Consider the following 26,548-nt stretch of genomic DNA (forward strand, 5'->3'; position numbering starts at 1 on the left):
ACATATAATGATGAGCAAGCCAACGCCAACCAGAGCTCAGGCCTGCATGTGTTGTTGTCACACTGACCAGCTATCGAGTTCACTGCTGTATGTGCTGTGCATTGTGGATCCTCACATTCTTCTCCCATAACTTGAGTTACCATGGTTGGTAGAGGTTTCTTGACCTGGTCTGTACACTAGGCTCTATCCTGCATCAACTTCATGGGAAAGTAAGTAAATATCAGATTTTACCAAGACAACAAAAAGGGTGGCCTCTGTTCGTCATTCAGACTCTGGCAGATAATGGCAGAAGGTGTTTGGCAGTATCTTTTTAATCACACTTAATATATTACAAAGCAAGCTACATTCACTTCTTCACATTATCCATCCTGCTCACTTAAAATGCAAATAAGTGTCATCTTCCCTCGCAAGGGAACTAGATTTTGTGTTCAGAGAAGACATGTTCAGGAAAGAAATGTTTTTCATGCACACTGCATCCTTTATAAATCAGCATTATTGCTTAATGCTGATTTATGTGCTGATACCGTAAATTTGTGGGAAGTGTCAGGTATGACATAACCATCAGGGTCAGACCAATAGCAATAAGGGAAGCGTTAATGAAGAAAATGTTTTGTTTCGTTTTGTTTCGTGTTCCAACATGCAGCCTACACAGAACTAAAACAAAGGCTGAAAGTGGCTTAGGAGGGGGATATATGAACAATATAAAGGTGCTCTCCAGCTCTAAGGGGACAAATGTCTGATGACAGAGTCTCTCAGTGTAGCACTCAATCAAAAACCAGTCTGCTGCCCCAGATCACAAACAGGACAAATTCAAGTTCAAATTTCACAGTGAAAGTAATTATGAATTCTTGGAGATATGCATTCTGGCTTCTAGGCTATAGTCTGTTAACACTGCCCTGACAGAAGAAAAAGATTATAAGATGGCAGAGGCCCTGATCAAAGAATATGGCACTCAGGTTCTCTGCGCTTCCAGCAGAGAGCAACATCCATGCAAAACAATTCTGTTGCCAAAATGATTCTTGATATGTTATGATGTACATAACGATACACTTGCAGGCAGCTGGAGTTGTGCAATCTCTTCAGGCAGACATAAAGAGCTCTCAGGGATAAATAACTGCCCTTCACAGATGAAAATAAAGTAACTTGGAGGCTGTCTATTCAAAATACTTGTCACATCCCTGCTTGGAACTCTGTTTTAAAAAAGCACAGCCATTTCTGTATAAACATTAACTGTAGACCTGTCTCAATCTATCACAGAAAGCATGTTTTTACAAGATGTGACTTTAAAAGGAAGAAATAGGCGGAGCACTGACTTATATTAGAAAGACTTGCGTTGTTTTTATTATTCCTTTGAGTCACTATGGGTTACAGAATGGAATGTGCAACATGATGCAACTCTCCTGCTTGTTTTCCAGTTGGATTACTGAGGCTGAATGGAGAGATAGCTCTGAATTAAATTATTTCACTTTCCTGTGTGGATAAGTAGCTCATTTTCATGAAGTCCTTTATCTGAATCCTCAACTGAGTCCAATGACTTAAGACTCTTGACCTGCTGAATCAGCTGCTTCCAGATGCCCTTTGACACATGAATACAATTTTTTGACTTGCTATTGGCCTGGTCGTTCATGGAAAACAAAAATCCCAGGTTAGTCCTCTTGCATTCATTAACTTTTTGCTCTGCCCAGAAAACTGATTTCTGAATGGTTACTTGTTTCGGTAGATATTGTGCTGTATGGCATACTGGCTTTCCAAAAGCACTTAATTGACAGGGCAACATATTGTTTCAGAAGACAAAGCTGAATACATTGTGTAAGTAATTTCTTTATTTGTTTATTTTTTATCTTAACTATTTTATAAGGCTTATTTAATTAAGATATTAACATGAGATCAATCTATTTTGTGTACCATGCATGTCATAAATTATTAGAAAAACCACAGATGTATAGTTCTCCAGTTAAGAAAGATAACTAAGTTGAAAAATATTTAATAATGAGTAGATTAAATTTAAAAGAAAATATAGAAACAAAAGTAAACTTAAAAACATTAAGTTGTTTGAAATAAAATAATACCTACGATTTTCAGTTAACTACCACTCTTTGCTAGTCTCCCCATTCTGAAAATCCTTCTGCTTTGGCAAGTTATGATGCAATAATAAACAACATCTTTGTGTACAGTGCTAGTAACAAGTCTCATTCTGGCTTTCTAAATTAACAAGAAGGCACTAGGTTGTATTTTTTCACATTAGCACCTGGGAAAATGTTGTTCTTGGTTTCAGTGACACCTGGATGAAGGATTTTTAAATTATTTTTTTTTAACTTTCCTTTTGTCTAATTTCTATCCCAGCTTCCTAAAGAATAGAGAGCAGCAGATATTTCAGCTGCCTGCTTCTGCCTGCTAATGACCTCAGCTGAGGTTGTTTGGAGAAACCACATTCCAGGGGAGTCTGGGATCTTCTTTCTTGAAAGCTCTCGTTGATTTTAGTATTCATGCGACTGTATCAAAAACAGCAGCTAAAGGCAAGGCTAAACCAAGAGTGAGAGAAGAGGCTATTCGTATCAGCATTATCTTACCCATCCTAGTGCAACAGATGTGTGCTTATTTAGAGCAGCAGCTAGAGAGTCACTATTCAGTTACAGTAGCCTTTCTGCTAAAGGGAACAAGCGCATCACCTACTCTCTGATAAGCTGCTACCTTCTCTTTTTAATACATTCCTAGATTTGGACCACCATAGCTTCTCTCTCAAATATCCTATGTGATTTGCTTTGGGGTGGGAATGGAGTAGCAAGGGTGGAGCAAGTCCCCCTGATGGGGAAACCATACAGATGTGATTGGAGCATGTGAAGAATTAATTTACTGAGTATTTTTATAAACACATAATGCAAAAACCAAAAGGAAATCTCCTTCCCTACTGCTGTGGGATATGTTTTCTTCAGAGGACATCAAACTGGTTTTTCTATTGTTGTAGTTTCTTTTCTTATTATTATTGCTAAAAGTTTTATTCTATGCTGTTCCTTCCTCACACATAAGTTTCTTTCGTTTGCTTGATCTTCTCTTACACTGGAAGTTGTTCATCAGTGTAATCTGCCAGGAATACTCCTTTTAAGACCTGTTGATGCTCATGCTAAAAAAACAGTGTTTTGAGGTTTGATCTACACATTTTGGTCTTGTTGAAAACGGCTGGCTCTTCTGATTTCATGTTCCAATAGCTACTCATAGAAATATATATGACTGGGGATTTTTATTTTGGTCAATCTGCTGCACGCAGGAAAAAAAACTTCCTAGAGTGTACTTGGGGAAAATAAGAGATTGCTCATGACTTTAAAACGGCTTTCTACACATATATTGTTTCCTAATACAAACTTAATTAAAATACACTGGATTTTGTTGTGTTTTTTTTTTAAACAACATCCTTAATGTCATCCATTTGCCAACTGAAATGAGAAAATATTGGGGTTTTACCACTTTCATTGCCTGGTTTGACTTTGCTGTTTATTGATGGCACAGCACACTTTCATTATTGTGAAATGATGCAGCAGTAGACAACAATCACTGAGAGAAAAGGCCGTGAAAGTATCTGAAATAATATTAAGGAGTAAATTTGCTGTCCAGCATGTTCCAACATCTTTCATAGGAGATGACTTTCTAAATGCCCTCAGTTTCCAATGGAATCTGCAAATATTATTTGGTCTCTGAGAGAGCTCCTCGGATTTATTCCCTAGTACTTCTTGAATTAAAAGCTGAGAATTTCAAAGGGTCCTAACAAATTGAGGCAGCTGGGTCCCTCTGGAAATCTATGGAGCCGTTCACACTTCCATAACCCCTGACCAAGCCTTACTTAATTATTTGGCAAAGGTTGATTGCCAAATCGAGGAGGAGGAGGAGGGAATCGCTCATGAGCATGTGGATCCCTGAAGGATGGCAAGTGTCTGAGAAAACCCTGGCCTGACAAACCAGTCCTGCACTAATTTATGGAAGAACTGACTTTGATTTCAACTTCGGTTTTCAACTTCTATCCAGCTGTCCCTTCTTCCTGCACTTTTCTGTATGGTTTCTGGCAGTGGCTTGATGAAAAAACTGAGCTGTGGAGAATCACCTGAACTTCTCAGGTGTCGCTCTGCGAGTTCCTTTCTGTTGTTCTTTGTACATACAGTCGGGAGGTAAACAGGAGACTGTAAAGAATTTAGGGCCATTATGCCTGTGTGTGCTCCCAAGGCATTCTCTTTTGTCTCTGAGAGGAAAATTTTCCTCTGTTTGTCAAGAGAGGCCCTAAGGAAGAGCAGGACCTGCAGGAAAACAGGGTGCTGAAGTTCTGTAGTCGAGCTCCCTTACTGACGCAGGCACAGGCAAGTGTTTGCAGCTTTCATTTAGCCTGCTGCAGGCTCCGAGGCACACTGGCATGTCGATGCCTGTCTGAATCTCTGATTTCAAGAGCGCAGAAGCTCTTTCTGCTTGTCACAGTCCACGGGGACCAAGAGAACAGGGACCTTCCTTCATGTCAGGAAGCTTTTATGACTTGCTCTTCAGACTTCATCCACAAGAGATACTAAAATACCTGTACTTATATTTTTGGTGCCATAAAGTTTTACTATTTCTGTAGGGTTAGCCTTTAAAAACTCAACCATGCTAAAGCAGAATGCCTGAATGCAAAGAACCTCCGTTTTTAAATTACCGCATAAATTACTGCACTTACGGAGGTGCCCAAGTGACAGAGAACAGAGACGTGCTTGAACAGCTGCGCTTCTTAGCTTAAGCTTCTTGGGACACGATCTTGAGGCAGAAACAGCAGTGGTGGCCCCAGAAAGGAAAGACGGTAGGATGAGGACAAAGTGACAGCGGTGACACTAAGGCAGAACTGTGGGCCAGGGTCAGTAGGAAGAAAATAGCAGAAGCTATAAATGAGGGCGACATTGGGGATATGCTCAAATTGCTTTCATCACTGCCTGGATTGTAACAGCAGGAAATTCTTTATACTTTTGAGAAAAAATTCTTCTCATTTTCCTATTACAGACGAAGACCTGTACAGGAGACTATTTCCTATATTCCGCTGATTTTCGTAATAGTATGAAGACTTTGCTAAGAACCACCATAAGTCCTGCTTCACTCAAACATTGTTTATTTAAGGAAGACATAGTCCTGAATAAAGAAATCAATAACAACTTCAACATTGTCACCGCAGTGAATGAAATCAGTGCCCTGTCAAAGCTAGTGGGAATATTGCTTTTGATTTGAGTGGGGGTGGTGGGGAACAGGACCAGGCAGAAGCTGTTTAAATGTTTTTGTTCTCAAATTGCTACTTTCTTGCAGATTTCCAGCTGATATAAATTGGGGTAACTTAACTACAGTGAAGTTACACACCTTGGTTACGGTAACAGAATCTCTTATCCTTTGGTTCTCAGGCTGTACCTACTCCTGGACTTAATTCAGGGTCTAGTTAAAAGTTTTGCTAATGTGACATCTCTCAAAGTACAGAAGTTTGATCTGTTTCTTCTTCTGGTTGTTTTTTGTTCAAAGTAGTTTCATCCACAGTCACTTATTTGTGAAAGAAATATATCCCTACACAGCTCTGGTTACACGTTTTTGGAGATCTGAAATAATCTTTCGTTAGCACAAGAGGGAATTAAAAATGTGCAAAACGTTGTGTTACTTTAGAAAATAATCATTACCTTTGTGCTGTCATGAAAGCTACAAATTGTAAAAGTTATACTAGGCTCTAGTAGCATTGCCAATTTAGATGCTCAAACTCCCTTTAGCTACCAGGTCATCTGCACTAGACCTCAAAGTTCTTGTTGGATATTATGTATGCCAGTTACCTGTACTAGTGAAAACCTACCAACTGCATTATTCATCCTACTTTACAGGAAAATAACTTCATGTCATTTATCAGTAAGACTTCATTTCAGGAAAACAGATAGCCATTGTTTTTGATCACTACTTGCATAGCTCCACATTCACATCATCTCAGGAACAGCTGCATTTTAAATTCTCATTCCCTTTGAGCTGTACCCACTTAAACAACAGTGCATTTTGGCTCACAGTAGGCCTCTGAATGACCCACATTTAAAAATAAAATAAAAAATAAGAGATGAAAAAAATACCAGATTAGGCACAAGAAGCACTATGTGATTTTAAATGAGCTCTGCTGCCAAAGACATCTTAATACAGAGTTCTGCCCAAATTTCTAGTGTGCTGCTGTGCTGATGGGCCCTCTGGTCCGACAGCTGTGATCATGGGAGGAGATTTCTGTCAACATCTCCCATGCTGTGGAGAGCAGAAAAGGAGCCAGGAAGTTCTAGAAGTATTAGCATGTATTTCGGGGGAGTAGGGGGGAAGGGGACACAGACGGGACAGGGCGAAACAGACATACATATTTCCACTCCTTTCTTTCACACAATCAGAAAAAAATGTGATTGTGGTAGGAAACTGGGAGTGCTTACCAGGAATTTTAAGGAAGATATGTGACTGTTGTATTGGATGCCTGAAACTCCTCCCCCCAGACCAAGGTGACTTTTTTCTTCTTAGAGGCACAAAGGAAGAAGTAAGAGGCGACACCCATGTGTGAAGAGGAGGTCAGCAAAAGACAGGAGACTCAGCAGTCATGCTTGAACACCTATTGCAAAAATTAATGTTTAAGATTACCCCGATGTTCCCACAGTGCTCCTGCGGTTAGAGAAAGTGCCACTGGGATGAGAGAAGCATTTAATCTTTCAAGAGAGTTTGACATCTTTCAATACGTAATCCTCATCAGGCCTCATTGGTTATCTGATCAACTAGAAAACTGAGTTGCACCAAAAAAAAGCTGGAAAAGAACACATCCAATTATAAATTATTCAGGGGTGCTAAACCAGACATACTTTACAAAGGAAAGCAAACCTTTTGGGAAGTTTGGGGAGGGCAGGTTGGTTGTTTTAAACTGGCCAATGACCCACCCTTTAACAACATGAAGTTGTGGTCAAATGGTTTTGGCCAGCGTCGCACGGGGGAGCTTTGTTCTGCTTGGAGAACTTGGCTTTGGCTCACACAATTTTGAGGAAGTTTTCTTTGGAAGTGTTTTAGAGTGCGTGTGGAGGGGGCAAGGGAAGGACAAATACATTTCTTTTGAGGCAGGCACCAAAAGAAATCATTGTTCTAAGTAAGCATCGGTATGGGTCAGCAGGACCAAAGAACTGAGACGGCCGCTACGGTCCCGGCTGTTATATTTCCCTTCCCTGCCCCTGAGGACCACAGCCCCAGAGGGGTGCGATGTCTGCACAAGGCTGACTTATTGACGTAACTATGCAGTTACATCATTCTTCCCAGCTCCCCCCATACTTGGATCCCGCCCTGTGAGCATCGGAGTGGGAAGCTTTTACAGTCATGTTTTGCTGGGCTCCCTTACACAAAAGCATTCCAGGAACAGGGTGTTCAAAACTCAGTCCCTATGCATGCGAGTGGCTTCTGCCAGAAATCAAGTGAGGTTAGTAACTAAACAAGCTGCATTATTCACTGCAGCAGCAATCTCATCTCTAGGGACAACTAAAGCTCTTTTCTTTATCCTGACATTAGCATTAACCTCCTGAGGCTGGAGTTCCTGAGTAAACTTTTCTCTTTTCTCTGCTGTTCCTCAGCAGATAATTTTCAGGTGGGTGCGATTTGATGAAACAAATAATAATGAAGTGAAGTCCTTCCTGGGATGAGAGCAAAACTTAGGGAGAGGTATACCTGTGTGGGACACTCTAGCTGTATTAGAGTATGTTTCCAGGGGTACAGAGTCTCTTTCTGTCCTAAGGTAACTTCAATAACAGAACATAGAATTACAATTCAAGATAAGTAATAGAAGTGTACTTGGAGTTCATCAAAGGTTCAGAATCTATAACCAAAGACTGTGGCCTCACTTTTATCCATTGAAAAGGTAAGGAACAGTAGAAGTTAAGAAAATCCAGTAGTATGTGGTTCCTGGGCTGCAAGATAAAAAATAGGCAAAATAATTGCTCTTTCTACCATTTATGCCTTGTCTACTAATTATCTCATCTATGTCTCTGATGCCATGTGTGCTACAAAAGATGTTCTCTTCCTTTGTTTTCAGGTAACAGTAGTCGAGGATGCCATTCCCCTGGCAAATATGCTGCAATAAAAAACCCAAAACTAAAAATGGAAATGCTGAAATGGACAACATGGCAGACACAAGTGAAAAAATGCAGATGAAAAAAGAAATCACGTTACTAAATGGAGTTTCTTTAATTGTAGGGAACATGATTGGCTCTGGGATATTTGTATCACCCAGAGGTGTTTTAATGTACAGTGCCTCCTATGGACTCTCACTAGTCATCTGGGCACTTGGTGGGATGTTTTCACTGTTTGGAGCTTTGTGTTACGCTGAATTGGGAACATCCATTGTTAAATCTGGAGCCAGTTATGCCTATATCCTGGAAGCCTTTGGTTCCTTTGTAGCCTTCATCCGACTGTGGTCTTCCTTGCTAATTATCGAACCAACTACCCAGGCAGTGATAGCAATCACCTTTGCTAACTATATTGTTCAACCAATTTTTCCTCAATGTGAGCCGCCGTACGATGCAGTCAGGTTGATTGCAGCTGCTTGTATTTGTAAGTAAAGTTATGATTCCTAGAAGTTAAGAACTATACTTGTAGGTGCCCAGGGGATTTTTCAGAACTTCTATTCCTTCTCCTTCTGTGAAAATAATTACTGCCTCTCTAAAACAAGTTCTTGGGATCTAATAATCTGTACTCCAGATGGATTTTATCTAGGGCTAGGATTGTTAGAGGGGAGAGGACAATTACAGCCACTTCTCTGGGGGGAAACTGTGACTGCTGGTTAAAGGTACATACATCTATGGATCATTCACCTAATTCACAGCCTGCGCTTGGTCCGTGTCCTCTCTCCCCTATTTCTTGCACATCACAAAAAATGAACAGAAATCTCAAAAATCACATGGAATTAATAATGTTCTGCCTAATATTAAGTTTGTCTCCAGAAAAAATGTGTAGTGTAATCAGAGTTGACTTTGTCATGACTTTATGTCTTAGGTAACCACAGGGATGAGCCTTACAAACCTATCCTCTGGTAGATGAACTGCACTCAGATTCTTTTCCTTTTAAACGTGGATTTGTCAAGATGGAATATGTGTTCCTTTTAGGCCGTGCTATCGCACGATCTCTTAAAAATGGCTTAAAATGTACAACTCAACCAAAGCTTCCAAAAGGATAAGTAATTTTAAATTAAGATAGTGTAATGTATACTGACAGTTCTGAGAAGGTGTTTTCTCTGTGGCCCTGACTCTTGCCACTGTGGTGCAGAGGAAGTCCACTTCTGAAAGAGGCTCTGTGCAGGAGCTTGAGACCATCATGACCACTCAGCATTCAAAAAGGGAACTAACCCTACACCAAAAGAGTTTGTCAGCTGAAATTCTCCACTTGCACAGAAAAGCAGTGATTTATTAGACCAAAATTGCTTTTCCCAGTGTTCTAGGTCCCCCTCATGAAATCCTAACACTTAAGAGAAGCAGCCTTCAATTGCTGATATTTCTTTAAGCCTTCATTTTTGTAGTTAGTCTTGCTGAGGTCTTCATGCGATTCAGCTGTGTGCTGCAGCACCTCTGATTTCTGAGTCATGCCCCTGCTGTGGCTGGCAGCTGCTGCTTTCTCATACAGTAAAGTAGCTGCCTCACCACTGACTAGGCTTAGCATTTTGAGTAACAGTCCAGACTGTAGGGAAAATTACAGGGTATTATATTAGCCGTGAGACGCAATTTAGCAGTGACAGATAGCAAATATATTCCTACCTTGAGCAATTTAGGCAAGGCTCAGGATCATGGATTTAACTGGCACTTCACCAACAGAGTGGAGAGCTTATTTAACCATATATATGGACTAGAATTTACTGGGAATTCCATGTCAAGATCCCGTTGCCTTGAACTGAATTGCACTGCATCACGTGATACAGGATATGTGTCATACGAAGATGCAGTAACCATACCCTTTGCAGTGTTTGAAATAGCACTTCATAGCATCACAAATGACCCCTAAATGTTCAGTACTAAAAACATCAGTCAACACTGAATTTATAATTTTCAAGACGTAGACCTATAATTCTAACAGTAACTGATCTGTGTTACCATACTTTTAAGAAAGAGTTATATGGTTAAGTTCCACTGAGGGCACATTTTTTTAACTATAGAGCATAAAATCTTATTTCAATATAAATGCCACATTTACCACAGCAAGGTTTACAGAAGTCATTATTTACAGACAGGTTTAAAATTATATTCAAACGTGACACTAGGCATGAGCAATCATTGTAGAACCTTTTGGGATTTTTTAATACCAGAATAAAACCAAAGTTCTGTCCCCATTGCACACTTTTGGTATATTAAGGGGAAATAGTGGAGGCAAATCAGATCCCACTCCTGTCAATAGGTCTCTTATTACCTTGACAGATGACAGGACTCTCTGGCAAATATGCAGAGTCACTTGTGATAATGAAGGCAAGAAGTCTGTGAGCATCCGTGGGTGGATGCTGATTTCCTTCCTACATAGAAAGGTTTCTAAATGGTTTTCATTTTAAGCACCACAAAACCCTTTCTCTTCTTTTCAAAACTGAAGTGGAGATTATAAGCAGGTCAAAGAAAGACAAGGAAAGACCAACAAGACTGCTAGAGAAGAAGTAGCCCATTTTGATCCATGCTTGGGAGCGCTCTGGACCGCCCGTGCTGCATTTGGCCTGCTGTACGAAGCCAGCAGCTGGGCTTTGTACCTGGTACCAATGCATACCCTTTCCTTTCCTCGTCTACCCCTGTTTTGAGTTATGGAGTTGTAAGAGAGAGAAGTTGCCTGTGATGCTGTGTGTGCGTGTACTAGAGCGAGAGGAGGTGGGCACACGGCTGGAGCTCTGGCTGGACGCGCCACCAGCCGAGCAGCAGTGCTGGTCACAGTGCTTTAGCTGCTCATCGGGGTCTAACTTCTCCAACAAAACTGAATGCAAAGAATACGGCAGAAGGAGGAAAGGAAAATTAACTGATCCCACCCACTCTCTGCAACCACACTGCTTTGTTATTTATATTCAATTCCATCAAAATTGAGGCTTGAGAGAACTCTCAAAGTAAGTACTTCTGTAATCTTCAGGGCTGGGGTCAAAGCATGAACGACACAGCTGCTAAGCCAAGGGCACAGACTAACAGCATGCTGGCCTGGCTCAGTTCAGCATCTGGTCAAGCACGTCCCAGCTTTTTGGTGCAGAAGCTGTCCTTACGCTCTACGTAGACTAGGGTTCACATTGGCATGGAGAACTTCAGGAAGAACTTCAGCATAAAGACAAGACTCTAGAGAAAGATCACCTTCTGCATGTGAGCAACTCTGCTGGCTGTAGTAACATTCAAAGGTTATTTGAAAGGAGCAGGAGTGAGTCCTAAAATTCAAAATGTGATGCGTTTTGTCTTACCTACTGTCAGGAAAAAAGTATCCTCCAAAAAACTATTGTGTAACTTTTAAATCAGGTATTTCATTCTTTTTAATAAGTCCAGGTGGTCTTGAAATGGTGAGATTTGGTTTGGCTTTATTTCTTGAAAGAGGGGTGGGATCTGGAAGAAAGTATTTGAAATGTGCTTTAGGTGATATTATGAAAGATCAGTGCTCCTCTCATGCATATTCTGTTTCTCTACAGGTTCCTTAACTTTTATTAATTGTGTTAATGTGAAGTGGGGAACCCGTGTACAAGATATTTTCACATATGCAAAAGTTATGGCTCTCATCTTGGTGATATCTGTTGGCCTCTACAAAATCGGTAAAGGTGAGAATGTTTTTCATTTACTTCAATTCTTAAAAACGAACCATATAGGAGTTTCAAAATCTGTGCAGGAAGATCAGACTTCCTAAGACTAACACAAGAAGTGCTAATTACACTGGAAAACACCTGTCTGCCATAGGAGGATTAGAGGAATTTTAAGGCTCGTTAAGCAACGGGGGTTGAATTCTTCTTCTACCCTCAGTGTGGCAAACCAACACACACCAAGTTCTACGCTGCTCAGGCTGAGTAGCAAATAGCAGCTGAATTAACATCGGTTCAGTGCTAACTGCTTTAAAGTCAGCCTCAGTGTCTCTGACTCACGCATGTTAAAGGCTAGTGTTGCTACTTGTCCTGTGACAGGACAGCACAGCAGAAGTTGCCGGACACATCCTTTGCGTCGCTCCTCACCCCGCCGCTCTCCCTGCCCTGCCCGTGGCAGAGAGCCGACACGGCGCCCTGCGTGGGGAGAGGACAGGGGAGGTCCTTTCCTTCATTGGTGAGAGGGCGTGCTTGTTCCTAGAAACAAGGGAAAAGGCTGTAATACTGTGGTCCTTTGAATCACTGCGGTACTGTAAGACACCACAGGACAGATGAGCCACCCTGTAGCAGCAGTACCTGGACTGAAGTGAATACACTGAAAAGCCAGAGACTAGTTTTTTCCAGTGCTACCTCTGATCTTGGCGTGTGACAATAGATTTGACTTTATTAATTTGCATCTCTGGTACAGCGAGGTCTCTTCCAACTCTAGCTCTGTTGCTTAGTTACTAGGATTTCTTCATTTTCCTTTCCTGTGAAATTCTTTTTCTCCTGCTGAAACTAGCTAGACAAACCTACTGAGCGTGCTTGTTTTCACTTGTCTGCTGCCTTCTGCTTTCCTCAGCTGTAGTTCTAATGCATTGGCTGTTATGATCTAAAGCAACACCAGACTTTAAGACAGCTTAATTCTGTAGCTGTTACCCATGCATGCAAGTTGTCTCGGGTTTGTTCAAGTCCAAAGAAACCTGAGCAACAAACCCAGCCCTATGGGCAAGAATGTGAAGATGCGGAGGGAAAGCTCTGCTTAATGGCCACACTTTTATGAATGAATAGTTCCCTGCATGAAGCTGCTGCAGTTTTACAGAGGTGTGAGTCCATGATGTCTATAAAAGCTGCACCACTATAGAGGCCTTGCCCTGTTATCACAGTCACAAATTTACACGTGCTTTCAAATTGACCCTGTCAAAACTCCCAGCCCGCTCACGTACGTGAAGCTGCCACAACGCGGTTTGGCCCAGGGGCCATTCCCTCTGCTCGTGCATCCACATCATAGAATTGTAAGAAACATAGAATAATTAAGGTTGGAAAAGACATTATCATCAAGTCCAACCGTCAACCCAACACCACCATGCCCTGAAGTGCCACCTACACATTTTTTTAATAACTCCAGGGACAGTGAATCTACCACCTCTCTGGGCAGCCCATTCCAATGAATGACTACTCCTTCAGTAAAGAAATTTTTCCTAATACCCAATGTAAGCCTCCTGTGATGCACCTTGAAGTCATGTCCTCTCGTCCTCTCCACATAAGGCTTGCTTTCCAGACCCTTCACCAGCTTTTTTGCCCTTCTGCTTTGTCTACTCAATCTCCTCTTGCACTGAGGGCCCCAAAACTGAACGCAGTATTCGAGGTACGGCCTCACCAGTGCCGAGTACAGGGGCACGACAACTGCCCTGCTCCTGCTCGCCACACTGTTCCTGATACATCCAGGATAGTGTTGGCCTCCTTGGCCACCTGGGCACACTGCTGGCTCATGTTCAGCCAGCTGTCGACCAACACCCCCCAGGTCCTTCTCAGCTGGGAGCTTTCCAGCCACTCTTCCCCAAGCCTGTAGCGTTGCATGGGGTTGTTGTGACCAAAGTTCAGTACCCAGCACTTGACCTTGTTGAACCTCATACAGTTGGTCTTGGCCCATTGATCCAGCCTGTCCAGGTCCCTCTGTAGAACCTTCCTACCCTCGAGCAGATCAGCACCCCTGCCCAACTTGGTGTCGTCTGCAAACTTACTGAAGATGCACTCGATCCCCTCATCCAGATCATTGATAAAGATATTAACAAGGCTGAGCCCTTGGGAACCCCGCTTCTGACCGGCCACCAACTGGATTTAGCTCCATTCATCCCAACTCTCTGGGCTTGTCATCCAGCCAGTTTTTTACCCAGTGAAGAGCACACCTGTCTAAGCCATGAGCCTCCAGCTTCTCTAGGTGGCTGTGGTGGGAGACAGTTTTAAATGGCTTTGCTAAAGTCCAAGGAGACAATGTCCACAGCCTTTCCCTCATCCACTATGCAGGCCACCTGGTCATAGAAGGAGATCAGGTTGGTCAGGCAGGACCTGCCTTTCATGAAGCCATGCTGGCTGGGCCTGATCCCCTGGTTGTCCTGCACATGCTTGGTGAGCTCACTCAAAATTAACCGCTCCATGATCTTCCCTGGTACTGAGGTCACGCTGACAGGCCTGCACTCCCCTGGATCCTCCTTCCTGTCGGACCAGGTGGATGTGCCCAAAGGAGTCTGTGTCCATGTAGGAAGCCTGTGCTGGAGCAGGCTCCTGGCAGGACATGTGGATAACTGGTCTGACTATTAAAGACTGAGACACAGAAGGCATTAAGCACCTCAGCCTTCTCATCATCCTCACTGGCAATGTTCCCCTCCACATCCAATAGAGGATGGAGATTCTCCTTGGTTCTCTTCTAGTGGTTAATATATTCATAAAAACATTGTTTGTTATCCTTTACAACAATGGCCAGACTGAATTCTAGCTGGGCTTTTACCTTTCTAATTGTCCCTCTGCACAACCTAATGAGATCCCTGTACTCTTGTTGAGTTGCCTGCCCCTTCTTCCAAAAGTGGTAAACTCTCCTTTTTCTCCTGAGACACAGCAAAATCTCCCTGTTCAGCCAGGCTGGTCGTCTTCCCCTCTGGTTTGTCTTGTGCCAATGGAGACAGCCTGCTCCTGCGCCTTCCAGACTTCCTTCTTGAAGAAAGCCCAGCCTTCCTGGAGCCCTTTGTCCTTCAGGACTGCCTCCCAAGGGACTCTCCCAACCCATGTCTTGAACAGGCCAAAGTCTGCCCTCCAGAAGTCCATGGTAGTGGTTTTCCTGACCGCGCTTCTTACTTTGCCAGGCAAGAACTCTAGTATATCATCGTGGCTAACACCAAGACGGCCTCTGACCACCACATCCCCCACCAGTCTTTCTCTGTTTGTGAACAGGAGGTCAAGCGAGGCACCTCCCTGGGTAAACTCACTTACCAGCTGTGTCAGGAAGTTGTCTCCTACACACGCCAGGAACCTCCTAGACCATTTCTTCTGTGCTGTGTTGTGTTTCCAGCAGACTTGGTAACTTGAATTCCCCCACTAGAAAAAGGGCAACCAATTGTGAGACCTCTACCAGCCACTTGTAAAACACTTCATCTACCTCCTCATCCTGGTTGGATAGTCTACAACAGACACACAGCAGGATATCTGCCTTGTTGGCCTTCCCCCTCATCCTTACCCATAAGCACTTGACCTTATCATCACAGTTGCCAAGCTCTATATAACGGAAACACTCCCTAACATATAGAGCCACCCCAACACCTCTCCTTCCTCGCCTATCCCTTCTGAAAAGCTTATAGCCATCCATTGCAGCACTCCAGTCATGACAGTCATTCCACCACATCTCTGTGGTGGTGACTAAGTCATAGCTATCCCACTGCACAATGGCTTCTAGATCCTCCTGTTTGTTGCCCGTGCTGCGTGCATTGGTGTAGATGCACTTGGGCCGGGCTATCGGTTTCACCCCCAACATTGGCACGCCACCCCTAGGCTCCTCTCTAGTGGGCCTGCCTATACCCCCTTCCCTCTTCACACCTAGTTTAAAGCCCTCTCAATGAGACTCACCAACTCATGTGCAAGAATCCTCTTCCCCCTTTGAAACAGATGACCTCCATCTGCAGCCAGCAGGCCCAGTACCATGTAAACCTCCCCATGATCAAAAAAACCAAAATTCCACTGATGGCACCAGCCTCTGAGCACGTGTTAATGAGATGAGTTTTCCTGTTGCTTTCAGTATTCTTCCCTGTCACTGATGGGATTGACTAAAGCACTATGTGTGCTCCTGGTCCTTCAACCAATCTCCCCAGTGCCCTGAAGTTCCTTTTCATTACTCTTGGACTTCTCTCCGCAACTTCATCACTGTCCACCTGCATAACCAGTAGCACAGAGTAATCAGAGGGCCGTACCTGACTAGGGAGTTTCCTAGTAACAACTCTTACCCAGGCCCCGGGGAGGCAACAGACTTCCCTGTGGGTTGGGTATGGTCACCATATTGGGCCCTGTGTTCCCTATAAAAGGGAATCACCTACAACAATTACCCTCCTTTTCTTCTTACCAGAGGAAGTTGTAATGCCTGGGGCTGACCGACTCTCCCTAGGCAACCTTCTGGACGGACCTTCACCTACATCCTAATGTACACGGCCCTCAAGTTCAGAGCCCCATATCTGTTGTGTAAGGGCAGCTGGGAAGGTGAGGTAGGCCAGTTGGAGGTTCGCCTGCCACCCCCACAGGGACCTGTTCCTATTCAACCAATCTTTTAGGATCCCTCCTTCTGCTTGGAGGCAAGAGAGTAGGGAAACCTTTGCTTCTTGAGGAGCCTCCATTTGCGGCCATGGCCCCAGGGGTGGTATGGTGTAGCTCCACATACCTATCTCCCTCTCACTCTGGGTCCATTGCATTAATCCGTGGGGTCAGGGAGGGTAAAGGCAGAGAGGAAACATGACTGTGAGGAACGCAAAATGCTGAGGGCATTTGGTGGCAGTAGAAGTCTCATCTCTTGCTTTGTTAAAGCAGAACCGAGCCCTTAAATACAGAGAGGACTGGGAGGAGGAATGATGTAGACTTCTGGAGGAAGATGTGATCCGGTCAATGCCTTCTTTTAAACTCAGAAGCTGTCTTAATGAAAAGCGTGGTCACAATGTTTTAGCCCTGCATGATGTCTTCCTATGTTGTAATCTTTGAAATGTAACACGCACTTGGTACCTGCCATTTGTACAGGAGAAACAGAAAACCTGAGAGCTCCATTCGAGGGCTCAGCAACAGATCCAGGGATGATCGCGCTGGCTCTCTACTCTGCCCTATTCTCTTACTCGGGATGGGACACACTCAACTACGTCACTGAGGAAATGCAGAACCCTGAGAGGTAAACGGCTGCCTTTCCTCTGAATCCCTGAAGTGTCCTGTTAAGACAGGTGATGGCAGGACAAGCCGCTCTGCATTTGTTTCTGACTGGAAATTATTCAAACTAGTTTCGTGCAAAAAACCTTCTTCTTTCTGAGAGAAGTACTAAGTATGCAAACCCTTCCTGATGACCAATTGTATCACGCTGATAAATAACTTGTCTGCATATATGTATTTTAAACCTTCCACTTTAGGCGAGAATTGATAAAGGAGGAGACCAAATCCCTGCTGAAAGCAGGGGAAAGTGTGGGTCCACCTAGATCTCTAAAATCCTCTATTGCTTTTCAGTCAGATAGAGCAGTTATTTTATTTTCCACCAGCAGAGTAAGACTGCTTCGGGTTCATGACTGTTTTATCATGTCATCTTCAGCATTACTGTTTGTGGGGAAAAAACTTTCATTTTACTAGAGATGAAAGGTTTATTCAAAATAAAATGAAAAAGCCCACAGTAGCACTGGAAGTATCACCTCCTCCCCTCTGCAGGGACGTCCACCCTGTGGGAGTGGTGTGCCTCACCTACTCAGAGTGAGCCCACCTTGTCTTGGGACGTACATAGTCCCAAAGTCAGGAAAAAAGTGCTACTCCCGCAAAAACACCTAAGTGTGTCTTTAAATCTCATTGCTTAAGCGTTTTCTTAAATTGCTTCATAGAAGGACAGTGTATGAAATTTACAAGTATAAATGTATGATTTTTCTCTAAAATTTGTGACAGACCCACAAGCAGCCAGCTAAGCTGCCGACGGAATTGTTCTACACGTGATGGCACATTATTTTGTAGCCCTATGATTACACAGTGGTGGATTACAGAAAGTGATGGAGGCATCCGTTCCCAAATGGTTGGATTTGGGAACAATCTTCTGTTTAAATAGTCCTTATTCAAAGAACATGAAATAATTTTGCCATTTTCCTTTTGTAGGAATCTACCTCTTTCTATTGCAATTTCAATGCCTATTGTGACTGTTATTTACTTGCTGACTAACATAGCGTACTATGTAGTGTTGGACATGTCAGCTCTCCTCACAAGCGATGCAGTGGCCGTGGTAAGTTCTATAAAATAATTAAACCAGAAGTTACTGCATGTGGCAGTATATGGCACTGTGGGAGAAGCTCGGGTAGCATACTTGGCAAAACAATTGAAACATTTCCATGCTGAAGATTGTTGCTTTGTTTAAAACACTGGTTTTGTGTAAGAGCACCAGTGTACTAGAAGGTGCATATAAAGAATATCTTGAATAAATCAGCCTCTGTAAAATCCTCTGATATACTCTGCAAATCCTGCTCCTACCAGTACTTCATCATAGAGGATGCTTTTGCCAGGGCCAGACAGAGAAAGAGCTATGGGAAGTGTGGGTGGTTTAAGAACCATGGATGTTTTGCTAGCATGCTAATGTAGAGTGTGTGCTGTTTAATGCTGCAGGATCACTGTGACTTTTTCAACACAAAACAAATTGCAGTGAAATGTGTTTTAAAACCTTACCAATATTTTATACAAAAGTACAATTATAGCTCATGAATTGCTACAGTCAGGATTTGTACAGTACATTAAAGCCAATACAACTTCTTCTATTATCTCACTGACTGGAACTAGGCTTAGATTTGTTTTGGTTTTTTTTAAACATATCTGTCATTTTTATGTTGAATCTGATCAGTTTTTCCCAATTCTAATTCCCCAAGTCATTACTGGGTCTCAGAAGGAAGCGTGGGCTATGACACTGTATTTGGGCTGGTGTGTTTTCAGGAGAGTTTCTCAGGATTGTCCATATGCTTAACGTAACGGGCCTCATTATTATTTCCTTCCTCTGTTACAGACGTTTGGCAGTGAAACCCTCAGTTATGTGAAGTGGATAATTCCTATAGCAGTGGCCATGTCTTGCTACAGTGGCTTAAACTCATCAATAATTGCAGCATCTAGGTATGAAATATAGGATATACATCAATGCAAAGGAATTATTTGTTATTAAACTGCATTCTTTACTTCTGCATTGTGAAAGTGACACAGTTCATTTTTGCCATGTCAAGATGTTCATTTATGATGGCAGGATTGTTACTATCTGACGTGTGTTCCTGTGATCAGCACCAATCGATAAACTAAAGCCATTTGAGAAGAGGGCAGCATTTACAATACACTAATAAAAGAACTCACGCTGCCGTTGCTGGAAAGCAACAAGCTATTCCTTGGCTAACTGTCTGGCTGAGTTTTCTTATTCTTCTTTTCAGGCTTTTTTATGTTGGGGCCAGGGAAGGACACCTCCCGGACAGTCTGAGCTTGATTCATGTGAAGCGCCTCACACCAGTCCCTGCTCTCCTCTTCAATGTAAGTGACCGCCTGGCCCCGTGCCTGCCCTGGGCAGCCGGGGCTTGGGACCCGGGCAGTATAAACACCTCACCTCTGACAGCCATTTCTCTCCAGCTTCTCCTGCGCCAGAGGCATCTTCCTCAAGTGCCCACAATTTCTAAATCCCACTGGGGGTGTGTGGTGGTGTGTTATTTTGTCTGGTGGCATTTTGTTATCAGTGGAAAGAGGAGGGCTTGATTGACGTTCATACACTCTCTGAACAAGGTTAGTCAGGAGTAAGTACAATAGCATGACTTAGAAAACAGAGAATGGCTAACGATGTAACAGTATAGACAGGAGTTGTTTAGGTCTTTCTGTAAGTTTTCAGAGTGACACTGGGGAAGAATATGGCAGGAACACCTCTCAGAGCCTGCCGTGGGCTAATTTTCTAGTAGTCTAGTAATAAGAATAGTGACAAAGGACTTAAAATTAAATGCCTACCGTTGGATGCCTACAGACATATTGACCTTTTCCTGCTGTCACTATACAAATGAATCTTGTGACACAAAATCGAGGACCCATAAGGTATAGACTTAGTGCAAACAATTCTAACAAATAATCCATAAATCTAACAGATTAAAATAAGGGGAATGATATGCACAAGCAAAGTAGGTGGAATTGTTTAAAACATTTCACTGCTTTTACGTGAACGTGTGTTTTATCTGGTGGCTTCCATTGCCCTGTGTTACGTATGGTGTATGAATAGATTATCACACTGATCCTGTTTGACATCAAATAGTTTGCTAAAAGTTATGGTCTCATTATGAATATTCTTCTCGGGGGATTCATTTTGCACCAGTAAGATGAGCTATACTCCCTTAATACACCACCGTTCACGTTCTTCACATGGAATTCTTTTCCGCTCCTCGGTTTAAAACAGACATTAAATTCCTGGTATTTTTAGGTCTTTCCATGCAGGCAGTACAGCATACCTGCATACCACAGAATTTACTCTACTGGTCTCAATGTATGAGTGGGCTGTGTGAGCCTCCAACAGTGAAAATCAATTAAAAGTTTGCTTTCCAAATGAAGGCAACCAGAACAGCAGAGTAAGCCGCTGCCTATCGAAACCTTCCTAGCAGCCTTCTCCATGGTGCAGCTGCGTCTGGGGCTCCTCATCTGGCCTTCTTAGGAGTGTTTCCTGCTTGTGCTGAAGCATAAACTTGACAAACCCAACACCGCTTCAGCCAAATGTGGCCGTCTCACCATTCTGTTTAAGGAGGAGATAGAAGCATGTTTCACACAGCACATTTGCAGATTTCCCAGAGTTTGAAGTACCTCCTTCTTGCAAGGACCTGATCTCCTAACTCCCAATATGTTTGAAATGGGCCGGATTATAACTTTCCTACCTCTTTATTTTATAAGACATGTCTTTATTTCCACATTAAATAGTCTTTGTTTTTATTATCCCTAGGGCTTAATGACTTTGCTTTATCTCCTTGTGGAAGATGTTTTCCTCCTCATTAATTACTACTGCTTCAACTACTGGCTCTTTGTGGGTCTCTCCATTACAGGACTGGTATATTTGAGATATACTCAGCCGCATAGACCACGGCCTATTAAAGTAAGTAGACAAGAGAGGAAACAAGCCCTAAAAGACAGCTAAGGGACATGTTCATGTGATCCTTAATACCACAGCCATAACATTACCCGTCCTGGTACAGACTATTTCCCAGCCATAGAAAGCCTTTCAACATACAAGGTAAGAAAAGAAGGCGCAAACCCCATTTTGAGTTTCCACAAGAACATCTGCTCTGGTACTTCTGCTGTGAGGATGAAATGATATTTACCATTTCTTTTTCCTTTCATTCAACCTTATAACTATCTTTATTTCAAAATAATTAAGGAATGAATAAATGCCTGGGGCTCTTAGCCCATCCAGGAACAACCCCCTTTTGTGTTGTTCACAGCGGACCTCAGTAGAGCTGGTGACGGGGGCTCCACAGAGGTTAATACTCTGATCAAACTTACAGGGCTGAACAAATTCAGCAAAATCCCTCCAAAGCCCATAAATGCCCAAATTTCTGCTCACTCAGAAGATCAAAAGCTTAAATAATCAAACACATTTTGAGTGCTCTCTCCCACTGCAGAGTGGCCGTAGTAAAATGCAAGTGTGATGACTGATTGCAGAAGAGCGTCTGGCTATCCGTTAGGAGAGGGAGCCTGCACAGGAACAAAGCGCGCCTAAAACTTGTTTCTAGTGTTAGGCCAGTGACTGTCCAGGAAGCGGGTACGGAAAACCACAGCTTCCCCCAGGCACAAAAAGCAGTGTGCTGGCTCCCAGTTCCCAGGGCTCTCTTGGCTCTGTGACCTGCGTTTTGGCTCTGCGGTGATGCGGTAAAACTTATGAGAAATCCAAATTAACACCCTATCTAAATATTTCTTCCTATAACCTCCTGCACCGTTTTGGCCAACACTTTTTTCCCTCCCCATTTAAACGTAACGTCCCGATTATAAAAAAACGTTCAAAGAAAACAGTCAAAGAAAGGAGTTAAGCACCTACTAAGCAGCTACGGCTAGAAAACTTTCCAGTCTTCCAGAGCAGACCAAATTCCCCTGAAGCATGTTCACACATCGTTTCCAAACTCTCCCCTAAAATATGTGGAAGGTAAAGTTTAAATCTTGCCTTATTGGCAGTTTTGCTGTTGACTCTACTAAAGCAAGGATTACAGTCAGATTATTGATAATGACTGTGTCATTCCTATCAGCATTTGCCAGCTTCGTCAATGCACAACTCCGCATACGCTTTTTCCTTTTCTGAAACGTAGCAGTTGGTTTTCATCAACTTACATTTTATCCTGTATAAGGAAAAAGAAATAGTAATACCAGTAAACTCTCAGGAGTTTCAGCTACTATTCAATGTCAGGTCCTGGACTCTTGAGAAGGCTCATCACTACAGCCAGTGAAAGATATTTTAGTGCACAACAAATCCATGAAGAGGTTATTGCAACTTTCCTTATTTGTGGTGCGGTGTGGTATGGTATTTGTTAAGTGCCCGGGAAAAATGGCGTCCATCGGTGCGTTAGTTCTGTAGCATCAACACAGTATCTGAAGGTCTAGCTGAGTGAGTTCCCAGGCAAACTTACAATTAAAAAATTGCAGTTGAAGTTGGAGGGAAAAGTAGCCATTGCTGCTCAGTTTTAAAGTACTGCTTTCAGAGGTTGATTGCTTACTAATGAGGAAAGGAACTCAGCTTGTGCAGGCCTGAAAACATCAAAATGGTCAGATATTCAGGTGCGTACCAGATAAGAGGCTCTCTGCAGCACACACAGAGGCTAGCAAATTGTTGTGACTGTAGGCAGTCAAAAGATTCCCTGCAGAGTAGTCATATAGTCAATGGTTATGTTTTTACTCCTGACACGTCTAGTTTTGATCTGCAAAGCCTGACAAGGCAATATTTACTGCATCTTTTAATAAACACTGAAATTTCTTTTGTCTCCACAGCTTAACCTCTTCTTCCCTATAGTATACTGTATATGTTCCCTTTTGCTGGTCATAGTTCCTCTCTACAGTGACACAATCAACTCCCTGATTGGCATCGGTATTGCCCTCTCAGGCATTCCTGCATATTATTTGGGAGTCCATCTGCCAGCTGAAAAACGACCTAAATGTCTACAGTGGCTCTCTGGTAAGCAACGTCATCTTGTTCTGGTCAGTGTGCCAAAATCTTGAATGCTTGGTCAGAGGACAGAAATAATTTTTCCAGGAATCCTTTTTCCTTACGAAGTGTTACTACGCTGTATAGAGCGTGTCTGAGATCCTTTGCTTCATCACATGGTACTGAAAACAGAACCATGCACACCTGCAAAAACGCTCCAATATGTGGCTAGATATGGTCATTTAATACAGAATCATAGAATCATAGAATGGGTTAGGTTGGAAGGCACCTTTAGAGGTCATCTAGTCCAACCTCCCAGCAGTGAGCAGGGACATCTTCAACTTGATCAGATTGCTCAGAGCCCCGTCCAACCTGGCCTTGAATGTTTCTAGGGATGGGGCACCTACCACCTCTCTAGGCAACCTTTCCCAGTGTTTCACCACCCTCATAGTAAAAAAGAGTTTTCCTTATATCCAGTCTAAATCTACCCTCCTTTAGTTTAAAACCATTACCCCTTGTCCTGTCCCAACAGGCCTTGCTAAAAAGATTGGCCCCATCTTTCCTATAGTCCCCCTTTAAGTACTGGAAGGCTGCAATAAGGGTTGCCCTGAACCAGGTGCAGGACCTTGCACTTGCCCTTGTTGAACCTCATGAGGTTCACACAAGCCCACCTCTCCAGCTTATCTAGGTCTCTCTGGACAACATCCCGTCCTTCAGGTGTGGCAATGGCACTGCTCAGCTCGGTGCTGTCTGCAAACTTGCTGAAGGGTGCACTCGAGCCCACTGTCTATGTCATTGATAAAGCTATTAAATAGTACCAGTCCCAGTACAGACCCCTGAGGGACACCACTCATCACCGGTCTCCATCTGGTCATTGAGTCATTGACCACTACCCTGTCGTTGTGAACATCCAACCAGTTCCTCATCCACCGAAAAGTCCACCCATCAAATCCATATCTTTCCAATTTAGAGAGAAGGATGGTGAGGGGGACAGTGTCAAAGGTCTTACACAAGTCCAGAGAGATGACATCTATAGCTCTTCCCTTGTCCGCTGATGTAGTCACTCCATCATAGAAGGCCACTGGGTTAGTCAGGCAGGACTTGCCCTTCCTGAAGCCATACTGGCTGCCTCAGATCACCTCCCTGTCCTAAATGTGCCTTAACATAGCTTCTAGTAGGACGTGTTCCATGATCTTCCCAGGCACAGAGTGAGGCCGACAGGTCGGTACTGCCCCGGGTCCTCCTTTCTACCCTTTTTTCCTATATTCCTCCCAAGTGGCCAGTCCCTTTTTCCACATACGGTGAACCTCCTTCTTCCATCTGAGTTTCTCTATAGGTTCTTTGCTTACCCTTGCAGGTCTCCTGGCTCCTCTGCCTTTCTTGTTATTCTTTGCATCCCTTGCCAAATACAGCTCCAGCCGCGCCTTGGCCGTCTCAACCCCATCCCTACACAACCGTGCAGTGTACCTACACTCTTCCCAGGACACCTGTCCCCACTTCCACTGCCTGTGCAGTTCCGTCTTGCTCTTTAGTTTGACCAGCATGTCTCAACTCAGCCATGCTGGTCTCTTCCCTTGCTTGCCTGATTTCTTACACCTGGGAGCTGAGAGCTCTTGCGCTTTATGGAATGTGTCCTTAAACATCTGCCAGCCCTCTTCTCTTCCCTTGCCCCTGAGGACCATTTCCCAGGGGGTCCTGCTGACTAACTCCTTGAAGAGCTGGAAGTCTGCTTTCCTAGAATTGAGGGTGCCGACTATACTCCTAGCTTTTCCCGCATCCCTCAGGAGTGTGAACTCCACCACTGCTTGATTGCTGCAGCCCAGGTTGCCTCCAATCTTCACGTCACTTATGAGCTCACTTGCATTGGTGACCATCAGGTCTAGTATTGCATCCCCTCGGGTAGAGATGTCCATAACCTGGCTCAAGAAGCTATCCTCAACACATTCTAGGAATCTCCTGGATTGCCTACAGCTCGCCATGCTACTTTTCCAGCAGAGGTGGGGGTGGTTGAAGTCTTCCAGTAGGACAAGAGCCTGCGAGCGCGAAGCCTCCTGGAGCTGGAGGAAGAAGTCTTTGTCAGCAGGCTCCCCTTGATCAGGTGGCCTGTACTAGACACCGGCCACAGGTTTCCTTTGTTGCCTCTGCCTCTGATTCTTGCCCATAAGCTTTCGACCGACTCATGGTTATTCTACAGGGACAGCTCTTCACACCGTATTGAATTTTTGATGTAGAGAGCAATGCCTCTGCCCCTCCTTCCTCACTTGTCCCTTCAGAAAAGTCTGTAGCCATCGATAGCCACGTTCCAGTCATGGGATTCGTCCCACCAAGTTTCAGTCATGGCAACTAGGTCGTAGCTTTCTAGCAGCATGGTAGTTTCCGTGCTATTTGTGGTGTTGAGCCATTTCAGGATGTTGGCTCAATAAAAGCCGTGTAAGGACTGTGAAGACTAGATGCGTGCAGTTTGATACCCTCAAAGGCAGAAATACCAGGACACTGTTGCTTCTCTTTCTGCACAAGGAGTGGGATCTGAGTCAGAGGAGCCCATGAATTCTTGTAAATTATAAAATAAGGAATTATTGGCCAGAAGGGTACTTTCCACTCGTCAAATTCAGGCACTCTTGAAAAGCAAAACTTTAATATTTCTATTCCACTTGAACTCCACTATCAGTCTGACAAGTCAATGAAAATGTTGAAGAAAGGCTCATTAAAGGAGACTTTCCCTTTAATTACTGAGCTTTTTTTGCCTTTAGCTCTTTATAATATGTGCTTAATCCAATTGATGAAGGTGTTCTAAGTTTTTCCTGATATCTGTGTAGTGCTTTCAAAGCCTCAGGATCCATATTATATTTGTCTAAGATATATAATAACTTTGTTTCACGCGTTTTTGCTATGCATTACAGTTACAACAACAAAATACATTCAGATGCTCTTCTACTGTGCTCTGTCGGATCTGGACATAGACGTGGAACCTACAGCAGCTAAGAGTAAATAGAGTTCCCTTGACATTGAGAGTTGCACCTTGACGTTACCTATCCGGAGCAATTTTTGTCATCTGAAGTTCTCCCCACGTGCTCAGTCATGCTAAAGCACTAACCATTGTACTACACATCAGTTCAATGCCTGTTGATCTGTGCTTGTTTTATAAACCACTCTGTTTTCCAGGTTTGGGGTTTTTTTCTGTCTGTTTGTTAATAGTGAGCTATCATGTAACTCTCTGAAACTATAAAGCACTGTATGAACAAACATTGCTTGGTAGATAAGTGCTAAATATTAGACTAATTGCAAAATTGTTATGAAAATCATTAGGTCTAGTCACAATCCTAAGAAACTAATTGATAAACATAACAAAAGACAGACCAGATATTTGCAAGGTCAAAACCTGAGTTGGGAAGTAGAAGCCACTAGTATACTTCTAAAAATATAACCAAATCCTTAGCAAAAGTGAAAAAAATGTAATTCAAACTGGTAGACATGCTTTGAGTCAAGGTCATGTTAGTGGCAAACTAGTCTAATGCGTAATTGCTGGCAGACATATTGTCTCAGAAGGATAAACCCAAAGTTTTTGGTCATTTAAATTCTGTTAGAATATC

The 26,548-nt window shown here is 43.2% G+C and overlaps 1 protein-coding gene across 3 annotated transcripts; it reads left to right on the forward strand.

The window, feature by feature from the left end:
- The first annotated feature begins 1,352 nt into the window (after positions 1–1,352).
- On the forward strand, positions 1,353–26,203 carry LOC142053552 (Y+L amino acid transporter 2-like). Of its 3 annotated transcripts, XM_075085351.1 has the most exons (11): positions 1,353–1,645; positions 1,721–1,809; positions 8,063–8,580; positions 11,654–11,779; positions 16,844–16,988; positions 17,942–18,065; positions 18,834–18,937; positions 19,243–19,339; positions 20,775–20,924; positions 22,805–22,988; positions 25,859–26,203. In XM_075085351.1, the coding sequence occupies exons 3-11, from the start codon at positions 8,079–8,081 to the stop codon at positions 25,948–25,950; spliced, it is 1,524 nt and encodes a 507-aa protein (XP_074941452.1). In that variant the 5' UTR covers positions 1,353–1,645; positions 1,721–1,809; positions 8,063–8,078; the 3' UTR covers positions 25,951–26,203. The 3 variants fall into 3 exon arrangements, with proteins under 3 accessions (XP_074941452.1, XP_074941453.1, XP_074941454.1); XM_075085352.1 differs by lacking the exon at positions 1,721–1,809; XM_075085353.1 differs by lacking the exons at positions 1,353–1,645; positions 20,775–20,924 and having other exon boundaries at positions 1,700–1,809.
- The last annotated feature ends 345 nt before the right edge of the window (positions 26,204–26,548 follow it).

This window comes from Phalacrocorax aristotelis, chromosome 2 (genome assembly GCF_949628215.1).
Source record: "Phalacrocorax aristotelis chromosome 2, bGulAri2.1, whole genome shotgun sequence".
Classification (NCBI taxonomy): domain Eukaryota; kingdom Metazoa; phylum Chordata; class Aves; order Suliformes; family Phalacrocoracidae; genus Phalacrocorax; species Phalacrocorax aristotelis.